Source organism: Lonchura striata, chromosome 2 (genome assembly GCF_046129695.1).
Source record: "Lonchura striata isolate bLonStr1 chromosome 2, bLonStr1.mat, whole genome shotgun sequence".
Lineage (NCBI taxonomy): Eukaryota > Metazoa > Chordata > Aves > Passeriformes > Estrildidae > Lonchura > Lonchura striata.
In genome coordinates this window covers 28,214,396-28,235,208 of record NC_134604.1, presented here as the reverse complement: position 1 = coordinate 28,235,208, position 20,813 = coordinate 28,214,396, and the positions used below count along the sequence as shown (strand labels likewise).

Genomic DNA, 20,813 nt, shown 5'->3' with positions numbered 1-20,813 from the left:
TTCTTTGAATATTGTGTTCTTTTTTTCCCCATATAAAGCTATGCCAATCACTCTAAAGTAGAGGTAAAAATAAAAGCTTTGCTTTGAGACTGGGAATTTACAGTGAGAGTTTTCCACTGATGCACATTCTCTGCATATACCAGAGTAATGCACCATATTAGTTGAGATACAAAACTACTTAATTCAGAAGAAATAAATACTGATTGTGTATTATCTAAAAAATACATGCAGGTGCTATCCCTGCCTCAGTGACAGCGATCACTGTTGAGATACAACTTCATTTTATAAAATGCTTCTCATCATAGTCCCCTTGCATTGCTTTGGAAGTGGTCTAAGTCAGTTGTTTTGTCACAGTTTGAATTTAAAGAATGCAGTTTGGATGAGAGCAGTACAGAGACCCTGCAAGGTAAGTAAATTACCCTGGAGAGATTGCACAATACTGAAGCTGACAGAATTACTAGGAAACAGTTATTTTCAGGGACTCCAGAAAACCTGGCTTGGAAATCTCAAAATACTTGCAGGCATGGAAGTTGCCTTTAGGGATGGTCTTAATTTAAAAAAAGGCTGAAATTTAGTATTGAGACAGAGGGATTTTTTTTCCTTCAGTGACAGCCAGTGTACAGTTCAGTCACAGAGGGGAGGAGAAACAGGACACGAGGGAGCTGCCTTCCTCTTTCACATTGCAGTGCATTCCCCCTGCCTTGGCTGCTCTTCTGCCAGCCCAGAGGCTCCAGGGGGAGTTGTGACAGCTCACATAACCCTGGTAGTTTTCCTAACCTGTGAGGGGATGTCAGTATTGTACAGCAGCTGTTTCCTTCTCCTTTCAGTTGTACTGGGCAGAACAATTTTACCTACATTTCCTGAGAAAACAGGGAATATATGGGATGTAAGGAAGAAGTTTTTTACAATGGGAGTGGTAAAACACTAGAACAGATTGTCCAGAGAGGTGGTGGATGCACCATCTTTAGAAAGGCTTGGTTGGATGGACATTTGAACAACTTGTTCTAAGTAGGAGGTGGCCCTGCCTGTGGCACTGTTATTTCTCTTTCACGAGCTGTGACAGCAGCTTATCCCAAGCATGGGCACAGCAGGGGGAAGCAGGGACTCCACTACCAGCCCATGGGCAGCATAAAGGCCCCCTCACCTCCCAACACAATTCCACAGTGCTGCTCTGCTTTTACCCTACACATCTGTCTCCCTCTGTGAGCAGAGCAAGGTGAGGAAACAGCAGCATGACCCCTGCAAATCAGGGAATGAGGTTCCCCACATACCAGCAACAACCAGCACCCCCACATTCCTGCCCAAGGGCTGTGGGCCAAGGACAGCAGCACTGGAGGCAAGCTGCATTTCTGGGGAAGGGCTGCAGAGCCAAGCGTGCCTAGGACAGCTGGGAGCACAGAGTGCCCAAGTGCCCAGCCAGACCCTCAGCAGCCACAGCCATCGAGGGGTCAGGTGGCCACCAGCTGGGAGAGCTGAAGCACCAACAGAGCCCAGCAGGCAGGGCAAAGCTAAGAGGAAATTTTAAAAACTAACACAGCAAGCTGGAAGCACAGGAGCAGCAGGGAGACAATTCCAACCCTTCCTCCCATCTCTCAGGCTTGAGGTGCCTCTCCTTGTATTTAATTGAATTCTGTTATGGTTTTCTGTTTGTTCTGTGCTGTTCCCCAGCCTCCCTCTCCCTCCCTGCTACCACCTTACCATTCCATGCTGTGCCCATCTCTGCTCAGCACAGCAAGCCCATATGCTGTTCTACCTCCTACGTCGAGCCTTCCAACTGCTGTTCAACATTATTTTTTCCTCACATTTCAATTTAGAGAAGATAACCAGCTTCCTGTCTAGAAACAAATACAAGCTTGGAACATGGTCTGAGACTACAGATTATGAAAAGACAAGGAAAAAGTATATTTTATAAAAATGTATCCCCAGAACTGGACAAATCTGGGGGCACAGAGGTCCCACTTCAGTCTGGCACAGCTCTGCTTGGGAAGAGAAAGGCTGGCAGCCTCTTGTGTCATTCCTCCTCCAGCCCTCTCCTCACCCTGCCCAAGGGACTACAGTGACAAACAAGAGTGTCTGTTCTTTACTCTATGTAGCCTCACAAAGGCAATTTGGTTAAGAGAACAAGCAGGTCATCCACACCTATGCTCCAGAAACACCTGTGGCAGTTCCAAGGGTGGCAGCACCTGTGTGACACCACTGGGCACCCCTCTGCCCTGACTGCTGTGTCTGCTGCTGCTGAGAGCAGGAGCAAGAAGAATTCAGATCAACCTGCAGAGCAGGGCACCGGGAACATCCATTTTATTGACCATCTTGACAAACTCCCATTTAGATAAAAATAAAAACCAGCTGGTGTAAAACTCTTCAAGGAGATACAGACTCTTGGAGTAAAACATCACCAGAGTCACCTGCTTGAGTAATCAAAAGTGGAATGAAACCTTTGCATCACTAGGCTACATGCACATACACCAAAGTAAAAATGTTCAGGCAGACAAGAATAAGGACAGCAGGCCTCAAAGAACACTTTTTAATTGCAAATTAGCAAAACAGGTCCCGTTTTAGATGCAAGGCCTGAAATAATTCACACCTTATCCTTGTTTTTTTTTTAATAACTAAGAAACTGAAAATAATGCAGAAGCCATTAAAAAACTCATTTCCAATTCAGACAAGTTGGAGAAGAAATTTTGGTCCACATCTTTAGCTAAGGAGCTCAACACCAATTGCCCCAAAATCTCCTTCATCCTCCCAGCCCATAAGAGAATCTACTTTGCCAAGGCTGTCCAAGGCAAGCTCATGAGAGGAGAAAGTCTGAGGCTGCTGGCAAACCTCCCTGTTCCACCCGGGCCCTACCAAGGCACCCAGCAGGAGCCAAGGGCTGCCCCACAGGGCTGTGGCTTTGCTGTGCGCTCTCTCTCAGGGTCACTCGAGGAGAGCACTTGTGGTGCTGTGACAGAGACCAGAGCACTGCCAAGTGCCAGCAGGAGCTGCCAGAGGAGTGTTCAACAGGAGTGACAGAGAGGCTGCAAGAGAGCAAGGTAGGAGGCTCTGAGTCTGGCAGAGCCCTCACAGGCAGCTCGAGTTCACCACCTCCTACCAGCGCTGCAGCCTTGGTACCGTGGCTCCCCACCAGCTACCAAATGAGTCTGTCCAACAAAAAGAGGATAAAATAAAACACAGTCCCCCCACTGCCACCTCAGTTTGGAGTCCTTTTCTCCCTTGGCTGCTGCAGTACAGGAACCAAATGCTCTCCCTGTGCTGCTGAAGGGACTCTCTGAGGGCAGCAGACATTAGCTCTCTGTGCAGGAAGGTTTGCACGGCTGCTCACCAGAGAGGAAGTGGAGCACATCAGCAGGGAGGAAGGGAAGCAAAGGTCTCTGACATGCCTCTCCTGTTTCCTCCCCCCTCACTGGCTCCAGCACCCGCAAGCCAGAGGGCTGTGCACTGGCCTTGGCCTCTGGATCAAGCCTGCCCCAGAGGATGGGCGGGAAAGGAGTAACATCATCTTCCCTCCTGGTCCCACCTCAGTGCCACAGCACCCCTCCGTGCCTGCTGGGGGATCCCGTTCCCCTGCCCCCACGGGGCTGCTGGCCATGGAAGCAGGCTCATTCTCCACAGACACCAGAGGCCCGGTGCCCTTCACTGAGTGGTCTGGGACACCTCTGCGCCCCTGTCCCCAGGGACTCAGAACACTGGGATCTTGTCCCTGCGCACCGTATCCAGGTCGTCGTCCAGGGTCAGCAGGACCTGAGGAGGAAAGTGCAAGCCAGATTCAGGACTTGCTGGCCAGGGAGGTCTTCCTTTCAGATCTTCAGGCCTTGCCTTTATGGGAGATGTTCACAAATCCGTGAGTCATTGGTCACAGCAGCAGCCCCTCAGCCTCCCTACAACAGCTGTGTGACCCACAGCCCCAGAAGAAATTGAGGCCAGAAGGCACTGGGAAAGAAATAACATAAAGGAGAAAGCCTGACCCCACTGACAAGGAGTATCCCACTTTGAAGGATGTCAGGAGGTAGAGACAAGCAGATGAGTTGGGGCACTTCTGTGGAGTTCTGGAGCAGGCACAGCTCCATGTGGATAAAAGGGAGCAAGGTGAAAGGAGAGGGAGAGGCCATCCAGCAGAGTGGGAGGCTCAGCAGGACTCACCAGAAAGGAGAAGAACAAGGCAGCTGCAGAGAGGAAGTGCCAGACATCGTGGTCATCAAAGAATCCCAGCAGGATGCATGGCCGGTTCTTTTCCCGGGATTCTGCTGGAGTCTCCTAGGAGGGCAGGCAGAGGGTCAGGATCTGACAGCCACCCCTACTGGGCCCTTGCTGACCACACTGGACTCTATAGGGATCACCCTGTCTTAACCCTCCAAGCAGGATCCAGGAAAAGTTGCTGTGCTGGCCAAAAATGTGGCATGGGCAGGCCAGAAACAACAAAATGGATCTGGGACCACAACCCACATGCAAGGGGAACCCTCTGATCTCCATTTCTGCACAGCACATAGGTCCTGCATAGCACAATTTGCACAGCCTCCACCAGGCCACCCTGCAACAAGCCCCTCATTTCCATGGAGATGGATGTGACATCCCGTTAGAAGGCACCCAGTCAGCATTTAATGGCCTCCCAGGTCACCAAGAGCCCTAACAACCCCAGGCAGGTTGACCTGGTTGACTCCAGGTGGCCATCTGCTCCAGGGATGTCTTCCATCAGCACTGGTCAGGATTTTCCCAGTTTTCCTTCCAGATCCCCAGCTCCTTCTTTGTCCCCTAGGAAGGACCAGTCACCTCCAGATCACCTGGTTATAAACAGCCTCTACACAGCTACAGTAATTTTTGGGTCAGCACAGCTTCTCATGCTCCCTTCACAAGTCTGCTACATGAGTTAAACCCTTTAAGCCCCCCATGAGCAGCCCAAGACTCTTCTCCAGAGTAATTTTTTGTGCAAAACAAGCACCAGGAAGGAAAGATGATGAGAAAGAGATGGACAGAACAGTAAAAGGGAAATTTACCTCCCAGCTGCTGAGGGTCTGGAAGAAGAAATAGAGGGCAGCTGCCCACACCACTGCTGTGGCCACGATGCAGAACATGGGAATGGGCAGGAGCTTCTCAGAGCTGCGGAGCTGCAGACAGGGACACACCCTGAGTTCTTTCCAGGGCACACACAGGGCTCACACACCAGCCTGTACTACCTGCATCTGGAAAGGGCTGCCCACCCCTCAAAGACACAGCCCAGCTGCCCCTGAAATGGCTACACACCATCCCTCCCCAGCACCCTGTCCCACCCAGAGCCCCACAAAAGTCCCTCCACATCCCTCTGCAGCACCACAGGAACCCAAATTGTAGCCAGAAGAAAGGCCCATCCCTTCCCCTTTGGAGAAAGGAGCCCCATGGACATCTACAGCTGCCACCCATTACCTTCATGATGATGTAGAAGGCCAGATAGAGCAGCAGGTTACAGATGAAGATTCCCAGGATGTAGGAGGCGAAGTCTCTGGGCCGATACACCAGCCCAAAGATAGCACTGAGAGAGAGGATAGAAGGGACATCAGGCAGCTTCTTTCACTGGGGATGGGGTACATCCCCAAGCTGACAGCCACACGCTGTTCTAGCCCCAACCAGGACTGCAGGACACAGCACCAGTGCCACAGCTTCCCAATTCCCTGGGGGAAATGCACCATTTGCCTCTCCTCCCAGCCAAGGAAATTTAGCCATGGTCAGCTGCTGAAGCAACTGGAGACCCCAGAGGACAGGCAAGGGCTCTGGATTGCTTCCAACCCATGGTCAAACACATCTCACCCAGTAGGATCTGGCCCTGAGAAGCAGCCTTAGTGAAAAGCAAGAGCCTGGGGCAATGATTTTAGGTCTCATCCGAGAGTTGCTACTGCAGTTACTGCTCAGCCAGGATCTGTGACTGTGTCTGCCAGGTCTCCTGCTCCTTGGCTGTGCCAGAGATCTCCCAGCTCTGTGGGAAGCACAGCACAGCAGCACAGTACAGGCCAGCCCTGCACAAGCTCCTCAAACACGAGCCATGAGACACCCCCAGCTGAGACGCTCAGGGGATGCTCCATGCAGCTCGAGTGCTGCACTGCATCTCATGGATCTGCCAACCACCCTCAGATCAGCCTGCCTGCCAAAACATGTCAGAGGGCCCCAGCACAGGATTACTGCACAGAACTGCTGCATCTCCCCATCACTCCCAGTGCCACCCATGTCCCAGTACCAAATCCTGCTGCCCACATGCACAAATACACAAAGCACCAACACACCAGTACTTACAAGGACCAGTTGACCAGGTTCCCAACAATGAGCAGCACCATCCTGTCCTGGAGAAAAGACACTGATGATCATGTAAAATGCAAAGAGTATGCAAAAAGGCCTTTGCCTCAGAAATTCAGGAGAGAATTATATGAGGATTTGGAATCCAGTTCCTGCAAACACACATGCACCTGGATCTATGTGAGCTTTTATGGGTTGGAAACTGCTCTGACCTTCAAAAATTTTAAGTAAGGAGACTAAATATCTAAAAAAGGACAACCTCAGCACTTAAGAGATCAACCTCAAGAGGTTTTGTGAATCCTTTGACTGTTTCTACTGTTTTTCTAGTTAGATTCCTTCCCTCCCACTGTTTTACAAAAGAACTATTGCAGAGAGCAAGGACATGCTTGAAAAAGGTAGCAGAGAGGCTTTGGACAGCATCCTGCACATATTCAGGGAGCCTTTTTTTCCTTGCCATCACCATTAGCTGGGAAGGACTGTAACAACAGCAGGCAGAATGATTCTATCTGGGGGGCATGTGCATTTATGCTTACAGCTGCTTTCATGATGTAGCTGTTTAAGGCTGGCCAGGCTTACTTCATGCCTGAGTGGACCAAGTTTGCTTATTCAGAGATGGGAGAATAAATAAAAAATTAGGAAGGCTTATGGATAAAAACTTCATGTGGCTTCAAGCCCTGATTAGCACTCTTTGCTAAGGAGAAAGCAATCAGTGGAACACAAGGTAACAACCACCTTTTCTTAACTTTTTGTTATCTGCCCTGAGGTGCTGCAGAAATGGCAATTGCTTTTGCTTAAGTCACAGACCCAAAATAGCTGCAGCCTACCCCAGAGAGGCTGCACTGCACAGAGCCTTGTACCTGTTCCTCTGAATGGATGCTCCCAGAGAGCAAGTGCAAAAGCAAATCCTGTCACACTTGTATCACCTTTGCTCTGATGTTTTATTCACCAAGCCTGAGATCACGGGAGGCCTGGAGGCTGGGAGTAAACCACTCCAGCAGAGACCTACACTTACCCAACCTTTTTGGGGTAAGAAGAACAGGGGAAGCAAGGACCATCACTTTTTAAAGTGATTTTTACCTCTTTCCTCTGCACATTGCCTAAAGAAGTGAGGAACTGCAGAGAGGTGCTGGGATGAGAAGTCACCTACCATGTACATTGGTCGGCTGCACTGCTGGATGCAGTCCGTGTACAGCACCATCACTGCTCGCCGAAATATGCCCATGTCTGTCAAAGCAAAGGATAGAAAGCCAGAACAGCCAGCACACTGAGCTCCAAAATGCCTATGAGGAAGAAGCTGACACCCACCAGCTGACACCAGAGAGCCCAAGGTGTCAGCAGATTCATGTCTTGCCCTTCGGAAGCACTCCATGCTGAGCAGGAGGGCATCCACCACAGGATGTAGATGGCAGTTGTCCAGAACAACAAGTTACAACAAAAATAAATTTTAAAATCCTTTCTAGCACTTCTAGCACTGCTCAGAAGTCACTCAGGCCCTGCCTTTATGTGTAAAGAAGCTGGCTTTTCAACCCCATCTCCAGAAGAGGGGTGTGTGTGTGTGTGTGTAGGAAGGGGTAAAGCACCTTCCAGGGAACTAGCTGCCAGAGTGGTGAAACAGTAAAAACAGGTTCCACAGGCCTTAGAGGGTCCTAGAGGGGCAGAGCACACTCAAGACACTCCTGCTCTCAAAATCATTGCAGAAGCTTCACGGTAGAGCCATCAGTGGCAGCAGGGATGTGCAAACATACATGAATACACATATTCCCCTTTAGCCACAGCACAGAGCTTGAAAAGGCTCCTGCACCAAAATCTGAGCTCTCCCGTGTTGGCTCACTCCCCTGCTGCCAAGGAACAGGACTGGCAGTGCTGCTGGGAAATTGGTTTCACTTCCCAGGAGCTGACCCCAGGTGGCACACGATGCTGCCTCCCCACACACATCCATGCAATCCCTGGCTGCTGCAGCTCAGCACCATCCGTTCAACAGGGAAGGAAAGCTGTGGTTACCTGAGTCAGGGTCATCTGAGGCAGACGGGGGCACAAGAGGAAGAAGAAATAGGTTTAAGCAGAGCACAAGAGCCAGGCTCCCCAGCAGACCCTCCCCGCCTCACTCCATGACAGGCTGTGGGTCACCCCTCCGAGCACAGCACTAGGGAGAGCTGCAGCTCACTCAGAGCCCTGCAGCCCTGCCACCAGACAGCACAGCCCCTGCTGATTCCCATGGGAGTCAGGAGCACAAGGACTTCAGAGGCCAGGAAAGCATCAGATGGATGAGAGGACAGGGTAGCCCAGAAGAGGGGCCACAGGACTGTGCTGCACAGGCAGGTGAGGAGAGGAGGCACCACACACAGGAGGAGATGGCTGGGCCACGGCACTCACCGATCTTGAAGCGACCCATGTAGTAGATCTGGGTGCTGAGAGCCAGTGAGGCCAAAACATGGATCAGTGAGAAAATAACCCAGAACCACATGTCATTTTTCCCAAACACCTGAAAGCAAAGAAATTTTAAAAGTAAACTGAGCTCTCTTTCAGCAGGACAATCCTTTCCTGTCCTGTTTCACTATGGGACATTAAACAACCTCACTGAACACAGGGAAAACCCCTAAATCTTCCAACCATAAAACAGATCTATAAACTCAAAATTAAGTCCAGAGAAACAAGATTAGCTCAGAATCCTGGAGAGGAGACCATTCTTTCTGAATGCCCCTTTAGACAAGACTGGATGGACAGCAGCTGGCCCAGGGAGCAGAAACACAAGGCCAAGCAAGCTCTCTCTGCTGGGCTGGGCAGTAGCTCTCTGGCCAAGAGGTGGATTTTTCCAAAGGCAGTCAAGGAACCAACCATTACTTTAACAACTGTACTGAAGTAGCCCAAAAGGTATAGAACTGCTCTGCAGGCAATTGCACCTATGGTGCATTTTCATTTTATTTAAGGACTGAAAGTCACCTGCAAGCAAGCACAGGTTAATGCTACATTAAAATCCCAATTTTTCATTCATACAATAAGAAGTCCAGAAACTCTGATCTGCCATCAGGCTGTGACAACTTCCCTACCCAGGGGCAAAGCACTCGCCTGAAATTTTCACTTTGTGTGGGCAGAGATAAAAAAACCACACACCAAAAAGCAAGTGGAAAAGGCAGCTATCCATGAATGGAACAAGGGAGACATGCTGCTTTCAAGCTCCACTGAACAGCTTCAAAGCATCCCACAAAAGACAGAGCAATCCATAATAAAAGTCTCAGTGTTTTTGAACCTTGTCAAGATCTACTACAGCTATCAAGAGATTCTTGAGAAGTCCCAAGGTCACCAGCTCCTCCTGCATGCCTTACCCCACAGACGGTCTCATAAACAGAGACCTCTGCATTATGTGGTAGTCAGGAGCTAACAGCCCACTGGGATCTAGCTGCTAGTTCAGAGCAAGAATTCCATGGATTTTGCCTGGTTACTGATGAATGAAAATGAGTCCTTCAAAAGAAGGGAAGCAGAAACCTCCAAGGTAAAACCCAGCTCAGTACTTGCAATGCTAAGAGCAAACAGGCAAGGTTCTTGTAGGTTCTGCTCCAGTGCCCTTCCATAGGCAGGTACTCCAGGAATTTGCCTGAGAGGCCCCCAGACATTATCCTAACCCTGCTCCTCTGCAGAGATAGGAAAATCTACTGGAGAAGCTGTGACAAACAACATGGAGTATTCCAAAGGGGACAAATAGGCACAAGCAACTAGGTATAAGATACCTGTCTTGGAAGCCCAGCCAGCCTCACCCTTCTTTCCTCCAATGTGAATCACACCCCAGGAAAATCATCTGTGTACTTGGACATGTACATCTGGATGCATGGATTTCTCCTCTTGAGAAGGATGGCATGTGGTGGGCAAAGCCCAGAACAAGAGCCCACCTAGAGGAAACTGTTCTGATCTTCTCCTACCTGAATGCTCAGGGGAAGCAAGGAGGAAAGACCAGCAGAACTGAGAATTCCAATGCTAACAGCTGCTTAACACACTCTTCTCCTCCTCTGTTGCTTTTCCCGGACATTTTCACATGTTCCCAGCCATGTCACCTCCTTCCCAGAGAAGCAGTGGAGTAAGAGGGAGCCATACCACTCCAAGGACAGCCAGGGAGATCACCACAGCAAAGGAGGCATAGGCGGAGTAGGCGCTGGCATTGATGTCTGGGTGCCGGGTCTGGTAGAGCTTGAGCATGCACAGTCCTGCGATCATGTACATGAAGGAGGTGTCTGTGGAGGGACACAACAGAAACATTGCGAACACCTACTGCCAGTGGTCCCAGAAAGCTGCTCCAAGGGCACACAAAGCATCAGGGATCTGTGCCTGCCAGCCTCGGGTTTGGCCCTGCTGCTGCACTGCACTGTACAGCACTTTGTGCTTTGCCACCCTGCAGCAGCACATCTCCATGCTCTGGGGCAAGAAAAACTAAAGGGGATCAGAAAGTAAGTGCCCACAGGGCATAACATCCTCCTGACTGAGCACCGAAACAGGCAAGCTCTAGGGAGACTTGCAAGGCTAGAGAGATGAGAAACATCAGCAACTCAGCACGAGACAGAACATGGCAAACCCTAGCTCCAGCTCAAAAGGAGAAAGGAAACTCAGCTTACCAAACTGGAAATTGGAGTAATTAGGGCAGACGTGGTAACAGGCACTGAGCACCCCTTCCATCATCAGAGCAATGCCCATAGCATAAAAGAGACCAAAATGCTTCGGGATCCCATAGTCCTGGAAGAGAGCAGAGCCGTATTTAAGTGTCCTCAGTGTCCTGATTACAGGCAAGATTCCATTCTCCATCACTTCATCCCTCCTAACTCCTACACAAGTCCTCCAGTCACCAGTGCAGCACAGTGCCCTGTGTGCAACCACAGGCTCTGGATTTAGATACATGGCATAGCCAGGTGAATCCACAGGCAGCAAACCTAAGCTAATGCTGCTGGAAGTTCTGATCTGAAGACCTCAGTGTCTCAGTACTGACATCATGAAACTGAAAATCTCTGTCCTGTGCCTCATCCCATGCTACATCCTGCCCAAAACTGAAAGAGGACTGACAAGAATTGCTCTTGTGATCAGTAGGGTCTTAGAAGCTCACGAGCAGAGCCCATCAGCCAATGTGAGAAGGCATTTCCATCACAGTTTGGCCAAGATTTCACCTGAAAACCACAAGCAGCAGACCCTTACAACTCCTAATGCCTTTACTTGCTACCAAGTCTGTGAGAACAGAGCTGTTTGTCTCCAGAAACCACCAGCACCTCTGCTCACAGGGCTGCAGACTTTTCCATCCTCTCCCAGAGAGAGGAGAGACTACAGAAGTTCTGGCTACAAGAGTCTCTGCATCAGAGACTGAGGCAGCCAAATTCCTCTGAGTTATCGTAAGCAGCTCTTGTGTAAGACAAATCAAACTTCACTATAAAGAGAAGCATCTTGGGACACGCCTCGTGTCCTAGTTCCTCCACAGCAAGTGCTGCAGGAAAAGCCAGAGCCATGGGAGTCCTTCCACTATTCATCTCCTTGTCTTCAGAGGCCCAGGCTGGGTCACACTACAGCAGTATGGACACACTGTAAGCACTAAAGCACTGGGGTGTGCAGGAACACAAGCATCCCACCTAGACCCTTCTGCACAGGAGTTAAAGAAGAGGAGGATTCAACCCTCCAGCGAGGAAGACAAATGGCAACCCATTGTGTATCACTCTGTTTTTTGAGTTCACTCCATGTTCCCAGGCAATCATGCTTCCTACCAGGGTGTAGATATCTTTCATCTCCATGGCCCGACGATGGAGGATGTCCCTGCGCAACACAATGAGGAGGAAGAGAAAGCCCAGCATCATGTGGCCCACATTGCTGAGGATGTTGTTGAAGGCACTGCAGGAAAGAAGAAGGTTTAAGACAAAGGCAGCACAGCAGCAGGAAGCTGAAGCCTGGGCTGTGATAAGCTGAATCTATTTTTGCTCCCTCCTCCACCACCTTCCACCTCAGCAGCTGCCAAACTGCAATCTAACACTCTAGACGACAATTTAATTTGAATAGTTCACCTGTCCCAGTTAATGTAACACTTCTGTGAGATTCCCAGCTCTGGACTTTCTTTGCACTCACACATTAATCTAGAGAAATGCTACACTGGAAGGACTGATCTGAACTTCTTTGCAGAGCTGCTGCTCCTTGGATACAACAGAGCACAGGAGCACCTCACTGCTGTGCCAGTGATTTGCAAGGTGCCACAAGTTCCAGGGTGCATGTGTCTCACTGCAACAGAGCAGCGCTGCTGAGCAAAACACAAAGATCAGAGTCCTGAACTCCCAGTGGTCTTACCAACACTGCTACCGTGAGCCTGGCAAGCATAAAATCCTGACCTGGGCACAGCACAAACACTGGGGAGGCATGAGACAAATATGCAGTGACAAAAGGGCTCACTCACCTCAGCACCCCAAGGGGATGAGCACATAGGAAGTTGTAGTAGCAGATGTCCTGATTGCCAGTCACATTCACTACCTGGACAGAGAGCAGGTGGGAGGCCTGCAATTAGCAAATCCTCCCTGCTCTGGGGGGTTTGCCCCATGCAAACACAGCACAAACACAAGGTGTACAGGACACAGCCTAGCTCTAGCACCAGCACAAGGGAGTACTGACGTCTGCAAGCAAAGCTTTTAGGGTGGGACAAGATGTTGTCAAGGGCCACAAACCTGATAACAGTCTTCAGAGGAAACATTGTGTGCTCTCACCCCCCCCACTACTAGACATGCTTGCAGATATCTGCATGAAAGCAGTATAGCAAAGTTGGGAGAAGGCAGGAAAAATCACAGAAAACACTACTTGCTTTCAGCTGTCTCTTAGAGAAAACAACAATTTCCTCCTGTCTCTAAAATGAAACAGGACCCAAATGAGACATCAGTTGATCAAGAAAACAGCAGCACTCCCCCTTCCCAAGCAGAAATAGCAAAAATGCAAGCCCAAAGAGCCAAGCTCACTGTAACATCAACACAGTGCAGCGAGAGCAGCTAAGGTAAACTGCTCCTGACACAGAGCAGAACTCCTGGGTGATCCCAGCTTCACTGTGACTGTCATCCTTGCACAACACAACCACGGGGCAAGTTTAAAGCAAGAGGGGGCAGCCATGGAGGCAAACACACCGTCTGGTAAGTGATGACGAGCTGGATGACCGGCAGGGCATAGAACACCGCAATGGTGATGATGTTCCTGCAGAGGGGAGACAGCAGCAGCACTTACACACACACCAAAGCCAGGGGTGCACACCCAGAAGAAAGCCCCACAGTGCTTGTGGAGGAATGTGCACACCTCGCTGCTCTGGGGTATGATCTCATTGTGAGCCCCTGAAGCAGAGGAGCACTTGTGCTCATGCACACAGGAGGCAAACAAGAGACAAATGCTAAGGGCACAGGAAAAGCCAGGATGTCAGCCACCAGCTCATGTGTTTCAGTGCCAGTTTCTCCCCCTTTCCACCAATATCTTTACATGAAGTATGTGGGATCTGCAGTTATTGATTGGAACAGGGCCAGAATGGGCTACAGGGTAGTTCAGAAGTGGTTCAGAATTAGGGCATGTGGACAGACTCCACAGCCAGAGACTCTGGGTCCCAAGTTTGCACCTTACCAGTTTGCCTTCTCCTTACCAGAAATAGATTTTGTATTTTTTGCTGACAATTCTTCTGTCTTTCCTGGACAAGTCTGATAGATAGAGGAACACCTAAAACATTAGCAAGTAGGGGAAGAGGGAAGAAAAGAAGAACCAATGTAGATTACAGATGCCAGTAGAAGATCTTGACATATTTGCAGCTTGGTGGTATTTGAACTGGTTTTACATAGTGAACACACTGTGTCCCTTGATTCTATGGAGGTGAGTTCTGCAAAATCCTCTGACCTCCAGGAATGGCTCCAACCACACAGAGCAGTGCAGGATGACAGAAGGAGGCAGTTTGAGAGCTGCTGGCTTAAAGTCCCTCTGTACCTCCAGTGTAGTCACACTGCTTTTACTAAATAGCCACCTACTGTTGCAGATTATTTTCTCCCTATCTTCACACCTCCTTGAACTTTCTGGGACACTCTCTGGGTGTTTTCCTCCTTTCTCAATAGTCCCCAATACATTTTGATTTTTCATATTAAAGCACTCACTTCAGCAGCACTCTTATCAGAGGGGGAAAACTTTCAATGACTGAAAAAAGACTAAGAAGCACACTCAGCTGTATTAGATGAAATCCACCCTGAAAGGGAACGGGATTTTTGAGATTTCAGGGATATAACCAGTTCTGGTCATGACCCAGAGGTGCCCATGACCCAGCACGAGGCCCACACTGCAGCACCAGCCGTACCTTGGTGCGGATGATGTTCTTGTCACTCTCAATTTCGGGCATGGTGTCGAAGTCGCTCTCCTCCTCCACGGAGCTGTCTGTGTCCGAGCCAGGCGGGGCTCCCAGCTGGCCGCCACCGCTGGAGCTGGACTCGTCTGGGCCACAGCAGGGAGAGGAGACACACAGGGTAAAGGCTAAACCCCTCTGTGCACTGCAAGAATCAAGCTGTCCCAGATGCTCTGACAAGTTGATAGGGCCAGTTTAAGGAAAAAATTTTTTCCATGATCCCAAACCTTCCTAAAAGTTTTAGGTGCTCAGCTAAGAGCAGTTTGAAGGACCGTTATCTTCCCTTCTCTGCAGCATTTTAGTTTTCACTCTGCTTTTATTCTATTACTTTTCATTTCTTAACATTTTCTACTCTCTACTAGCCTGAGCTCTGAAATCTGGAATCCTGAGATGAGACAAATACCTCTAGAGAAAGAAGCAGACTGTTAGGGGTCAAAAACACACTCGCCTAGTTAACCTTCAGATTTTATGTAAGCTTTATATATAGCTAAGCTTTTCTAAAAATACTGTAGAACAAAAGACAAAGAAGAAAGTTGATTTTTCAAAGCAGGCAGAGTACCAGCTTTATTCCCACTGCATGCCTGGTACTGGTCACATACAGGTTAGCAGGACCTACCTGCACTTCCCACAGGCTGGGCAACTCCCAGCTCATTGCTCACATCAACATGGGCAGAACACAGGTTTCTTCCTCATTTCCCAAATGCTTTAAAAAGATTTCTTAAAAAGGGGAAGGAGGGGTAAAGTGGTCATTAAGCCCTCGGGAAGTTATTTTCTCCTCTGCCTCCAGGGCATGATTCACCTGTTGGCAGTATGACATTATTTCTTCCCTAGTGAAACCCCTGGGGACAAGAAACTCTGATTGTGCCTTGCTTTATGGCACAACCCTCCAGCCTCACAGGGATAGGCATGCTTTGGTTTAAAGGCAGGCTGTGAGCTAGTAACAGGCTCCTAGAAGCTTGCTTGCAAGGGACCTTTTTCAGTCACTAGTAAATGTCCTGCCTGAAGCATTTAGAAGGCAGCTTCTAAGCATTGTCACCCACAGCCCTCAGGTGACTGTAGTTTTGTCTAAGACACATTTCCAGTGACAGTCTCTTAGGGCATCTCTTTCAGGTTTGCCACTTTTATTATGCAGATGCTTTTCCCTAAAGTGCAACCTGAACCTCAAAAACTGCAATTTGGTTTGGGTTTTTTGGGTTGTTTTTTTTTTTTTTTAATAGTTGCAAGACACTCCTAAAGTAGCTTGCAGCTTTATTCTCCTCGGGTGGTAAATCACTCTAAAAGGGCCTTCCTTCACCCCAGGGAGAAGCGTCCCTGTGCCCAAATTCTGGAATATACTGTACCAATAGCACCATAGCTGCTTCCCTCAGGAGTGCTGGCTGAGATGGGGTGTGAGGAAGTCATCATCCCAGATCCTGCAATGAAACATCCAGAAGGGACAGTTAGTTTCATGTCAGTGCTTCAAAATGTCTCTGAGGTGAATATAAACAGCTTGAAGAGCTGGAGGGGCTTGGGAAAAGGAACATTTCTCTAAACAGATGGCAATCTCCCTCTAGAGCATACTGTGCAAAAGGGAAACCCTTGTTTTGCAGTGTGGAGGAAACCCATTCCCTTCAGCCTCCCCACACAGGGTGCCAGTGAGACTGGCAGCAGGAGCCCCCTCCAGCACCCTGCACAGATCACATTGGGGGGCTGCAAGACTTGGCCAATTTTAGAGCAAGTCTCATGATGTTCTTAACAGCCTTCTGAATTTCTAGTTCTATTTCCACCATTTCATGCAACTCTTCAAATCTCTTCAAATACTGCTACCTTCAGCTATCTCTGGAAGAGTCACAGACTTTGGCAGGACAGCTGCTACATAATTTTAACCAATCAAGGAGAAAGAAAAAAATGCTTTATGCAAAAAGTGGTAATGATCTCGTGCTGATGACAAGAAGGGCAAGCCTTTGAGGGCTAGGAACATCCTGCCTTCTGCCCACATCTATGAAACAAGAAGAAGTGAAGTGCTCTGCTGCCTCCACATTCCCTCTTTTTGCTTCCAATGGTGGAGCTCAGCAGCTGACCTACATGGCAGGAAACAAAGCCAGCTGAATCTCTTCCCTGAGAGGTCAGTCACAAGAGGGAGGGAAGCAAGGCAGCAGGAACAGGACCATGTTTTCCGTTAGTGACAAACAGTGAGACAGGTTAAGTTGCTTTAAAGCTTCATCCCTACAACAATATCATGTGGTCAGTCAGCAGCAAAGCAATGTAGAACGTGGCACAGTATTTAAAGCCTTACTGCAGCCTGGCAATGGCCTGGCTTCCCCAGCTGCATCTCTGGCTTCCCAGTACATGACTGGTCTCAAACTGATAGGCACAGGCAGAGTGCTCTTTCCAAATGGAAATTCTGGACATTTCTGTAACACCTTGTGTAGGTTTTTGTACCATTTTCATTAGCCACAAATATAGAAAGATCTAAAACTTTCCCCTGACTGACCCCAAGTCAGAGAAGCACCCATCCAGCAATGATATTTGATATTTCAAATCCCAATTACTGATTTTCTTTGGCTTGTCTGCTGTGCTTGTTAAGCTGGGGGGTGAAGACTTGGTCTCACATTGTGGCTTCTTTACGCTCCTGCCCCATCCCTCTAACAGAGAAAACAAACAACTCGGAGGAGCATCAGAAGTGAACATGGCATGGACTGAGCACCAGAGGAGGGCTCTGGCACACTGCAGCCTCCAGGTGACAGCCCTTGAGCCCTGAGCTGAGATTGGCTGGATGTTGTTGTAGGTAGCTGCAGGAGCAAGATGCAGTTCTACTCATCACCTCCAATCCAATCTCCCTTTCTCATGGAAGATTTCCTGTTTCTTTAAAAGTCATTTGGAGATCCAGATCACTGGGAAGAGGGAAAAAGCATTTCCTCATGTTCACAGCAGCAAGGCACAAGCACAATTCCTAGGCCTGTCAGTCCTGTTCCATGAGGATACTCCCTGCACATTTTAGACCAGGATTTATCCTCTCAAGTGACCTGCTAACCTTCTCTCCCAAGTTACCAAAGATTTAAATCTGGACAAACCAGGCAAGCCAAGGAGAAAAGGCACTCTCCCCTGTCTCTAACAGCCACTTTGGACCCAGCTCACCCACTAATTTCCATCCCACTTCCCACTGTGAGAGTGAGTCAGCAAAGTAAATGTGCCACACCAGGGGTGGTTCCTCCAGGGACTGCCTCCACCTGATAGTGAGGATGTGGAAGGGAAAGTGTGCCATGGGATTAAAAAAAAAAAAAAACACAGAAGCCAGAAATAAGATGGATACGAGAGCAAGGAGGTACATGGAGTAGTAGGACATTTCAGGACCAATGGCAGACACATTGCTGAGCACTTCCATCCAGTTCCTTGGTGGGGAAAAGGAATGGGGAGTAATGAAGAAGGCAAGTTCCAGGGGTACGTGGGAGGGAAAGAAACTCCAAAGGGTGAGAAGGGGAGGGAAAAAAAAAAAACCAAACAGAGAAAGCCAGCGTGTCCATTGATCTGGAAGACAGGGAAGCTGCTAATTACCATTTTATAAGCATCAGTCAGCCACACCCTGAAGAGACAATAGATGAAGAAACAGCATGTGGGTAGGACATGATTCCTCCCCAGAGGACAGGATGTGGCTGCAACATGCAGTGCCAGGTATGTGGAAGTGGCAATGGATTACAAGGGAGAGGACAGGTCACAGAAGCAGCAGGTGCCTCTGGGAGGAAAGCTGTAAACTATGAAGAACTGTGCTCCTCTCTCCCTTCACAGGGATGCTATTCAGCAGTCCTCCTTGCTCAGCAACCCCATTCTCTTCTCTACTCTCCAGGTCCTTACTAAATCCAGCATATGTGCCCTGCAGCTTCTTTGGGAACTTTCCAAACACCAGAATTTAACTTCCACCTCTCAGCAGAGCAGTTTAGAAGGCAGCTTATAAGCTGGCTTCAGCACATTAAACCTCAGCTGCAGCATCAGCAGCACTCCCTGGGACTTCTGGTCTCACCTGGCTGAGACTGTGCCTCCTTGTCTTAGACAGTGATTCCTTGTCAGCACCCTGGAGTTCTTCCACAGCCTTGGACAGGTCCCTTCAGCTTACTCAAACTCCCCAACACAAAGACCTTTCCCATTACTCCAATGCCCTGAGACCTGCTCTTGTTTTACAGCAGGATCCATCCCAAATGATATAAAATTTAAGTATATTTACGGACGTTTTTACAATTCCCTGCACATGTTGTGAAAAAAAAAAAAAAACAAAAACACCTTTCACATATTTTCCAAATACAGGGATACATGTGGATCTTAGTGGCTGACAAAGCAAGTCTAAGAATTCAAATGCCCCCAGGTCCTCAGCAGAAATATTAAGCCAATTAATGCCAGTCAGAGTGAAGTTCCACTGCTGATCCTTTACACACAGCTCAGTTATACTACCATGCTTATCTGATGGGATGTAGCAGACCGGAGAGACTGAAAAATGCTCACATCAAAAAAGCAATAACATCAAGAACATTTCAATGCTGCCAAAACCATGTCCTCCCTTCCTCCAGGAGAGAGGTACAAATGACCTCAGCACTAATGCTTTGAACTACTTTGCAGGCACTAAATATTTAATCAAAATGAAAAGACTCCCACACCTCACCAGAAAGCAAGAACTCCCAGTGTCCCCCATCCACATGACAAAATCTCCCATCTCTCACTGGCAGCTTCTTAGATGCAGCTCTGTTTTTATGAGGCAGAAGGCTGCAGCTTGTGGAAATGTGGGTGCAGCACAAAGTAAACTGAATCCAGTGCCAACACAAATATCATAAACACCACTACCTAACTCTGTTAGTCATTCATTCACCTGGCTGTCTGCAACTTTCACTGAAAAACAATTTCACATTTAAATTAAATTAAACCATTAAAAGACCCCATGCTTAAACCAGGCAGAGGAATTCTTAACACATAAGAGCTGACATACTCAAAAGTGCCTTGTTTAAAAATCAGCAGACCTGGCATCAGGAACATTAGCCTGTAGCCAGGTCCAGACAAGGCATGGCCTTCCTCCACCCCTTTAAAAGGCAGCTCCTAGGGGTAGGAGTCAGGACCAGGTTGAGGGCAGCTGGCTTCAAAGGCCCTCCCTTGAGAGGGCAGAGAGGAAGCTCTAATACCTTTCCTCAGCAGCAGAGACTATGTGAGCTACCAGGGAAGACAGCTCCAGGACAGAAGGCACTCGACTGACAGCCTGTCCTTTGCCTGGCCTGGGGCCTGTGCTGCTCACTCAAAGCTGTCACACCACAGAGAAAAGACCTTACCATGCTCAGGGCTCAATCTCCCAGCTGAAGCCTTCCTCTGAACCCTGCAAAGCAACAGACAGCACTCATGAGACAAGCCAACAAATCTCATCAGCTGCCAGCCATGGCAGGATTATCTAGGACACCAGTAGGTAAACATGGTGCAAGCTGTAAAAAAAACAAAAGCAACAAAAATAAGCACAAAAGAAACAAACACACACAACAACAAAAAAGAAAAACACTGTTTGGACTAGGCACAACTCAGATATGACTGCTTGCTGTCCACCTCTCTAACTTCCAAAGCAACAGAGGGCTTTTGCACTCCCTCAGCTATCCACCAGAGGCAGGACAACCATTTCCATGACTTATCCCATTCTACAAAGCTCAGTATGCTGGGAGAGACCTTCACACCATCTTTCCAAACCCATCTTCCCTGCTCAGGGGAACAAGCACGTATGAATCTACTGAAGTGGCAGCAGGATTTAGAGACAATAATGCTTAAGAAGCCCATATCACCGCTGTCAATGCAGGTCAAGCAGAAAGAAGATGGTAAAAACAAAAAAAACAACAAAAAAACCTGTACCAACATATTCCCACAACCCGTACCAACATATTCCCACAACACAGAACAATACCAGCAAATAAGAGCACACACTTATGTAATTTCATTGAATTGTTCCAATGAAATGTATTTTTATTGCTGTGTCTTGAAATTAAGCCATGCCCACGCAGACATTCTTCTCAAAACAAGCCCAGACATCAAAGTCTGGGGCAGGGGAGGCAGATAAGGAAGGAAACCAGCATTCTTGGGACTCCAAGGCCCAATTTGTGTCACTGCCACTTATTGCAGCTCTCAGTCCAGCATGCTCTCACACTCCATATCCCAGACTGGTCCCTTCAGAATTCCCACCTGCTGCCCAGTGTTCTTACAT

The 20,813-nt window shown here is 48.6% G+C and overlaps 1 protein-coding gene across 3 annotated transcripts in view; it reads right to left on the bottom strand.

Moving 5' to 3' along the window:
• Nucleotides 1-2,275: 2,275 nt before the first annotated feature.
• SIDT1 (SID1 transmembrane family member 1) overlaps nt 2,276-20,813 on the bottom strand; it is a 39,344-nt gene continuing 20,806 nt past the window's right edge. The window contains exons 10-26 of one of the 3 annotated variants that reach the window (XM_021548840.2): nt 19,903-19,946; nt 15,958-16,029; nt 14,573-14,706; nt 13,877-13,950; nt 13,377-13,443; nt 12,665-12,738; nt 11,988-12,111; nt 10,860-10,977; nt 10,345-10,481; nt 8,632-8,740; nt 8,260-8,274; nt 7,406-7,482; nt 6,259-6,305; nt 5,398-5,503; nt 4,992-5,102; nt 4,141-4,254; nt 2,276-3,741 (exon numbers count right to left, since the gene is read on the bottom strand). In XM_021548840.2, coding sequence (XP_021404515.1) covers nt 3,679-3,741; nt 4,141-4,254; nt 4,992-5,102; nt 5,398-5,503; nt 6,259-6,305; nt 7,406-7,482; nt 8,260-8,274; nt 8,632-8,740; nt 10,345-10,481; nt 10,860-10,977; nt 11,988-12,111; nt 12,665-12,738; nt 13,377-13,443; nt 13,877-13,950; nt 14,573-14,706; nt 15,958-16,029; nt 19,903-19,946 — 1,486 coding nt within the window. In that variant the 3' untranslated portion in view covers nt 2,276-3,678. The remainder of the gene's footprint in view (nt 3,742-4,140; nt 4,255-4,991; nt 5,103-5,397; nt 5,504-6,258; nt 6,306-7,405; nt 7,483-8,259; nt 8,275-8,631; nt 8,741-10,344; nt 10,482-10,859; nt 10,978-11,987; nt 12,112-12,664; nt 12,739-13,376; nt 13,444-13,876; nt 13,951-14,572; nt 14,707-15,957; nt 16,030-19,902; nt 19,947-20,813) is intronic. The other 2 variants (XM_021548841.2, XM_077781246.1) reach the window with 2 other exon arrangements.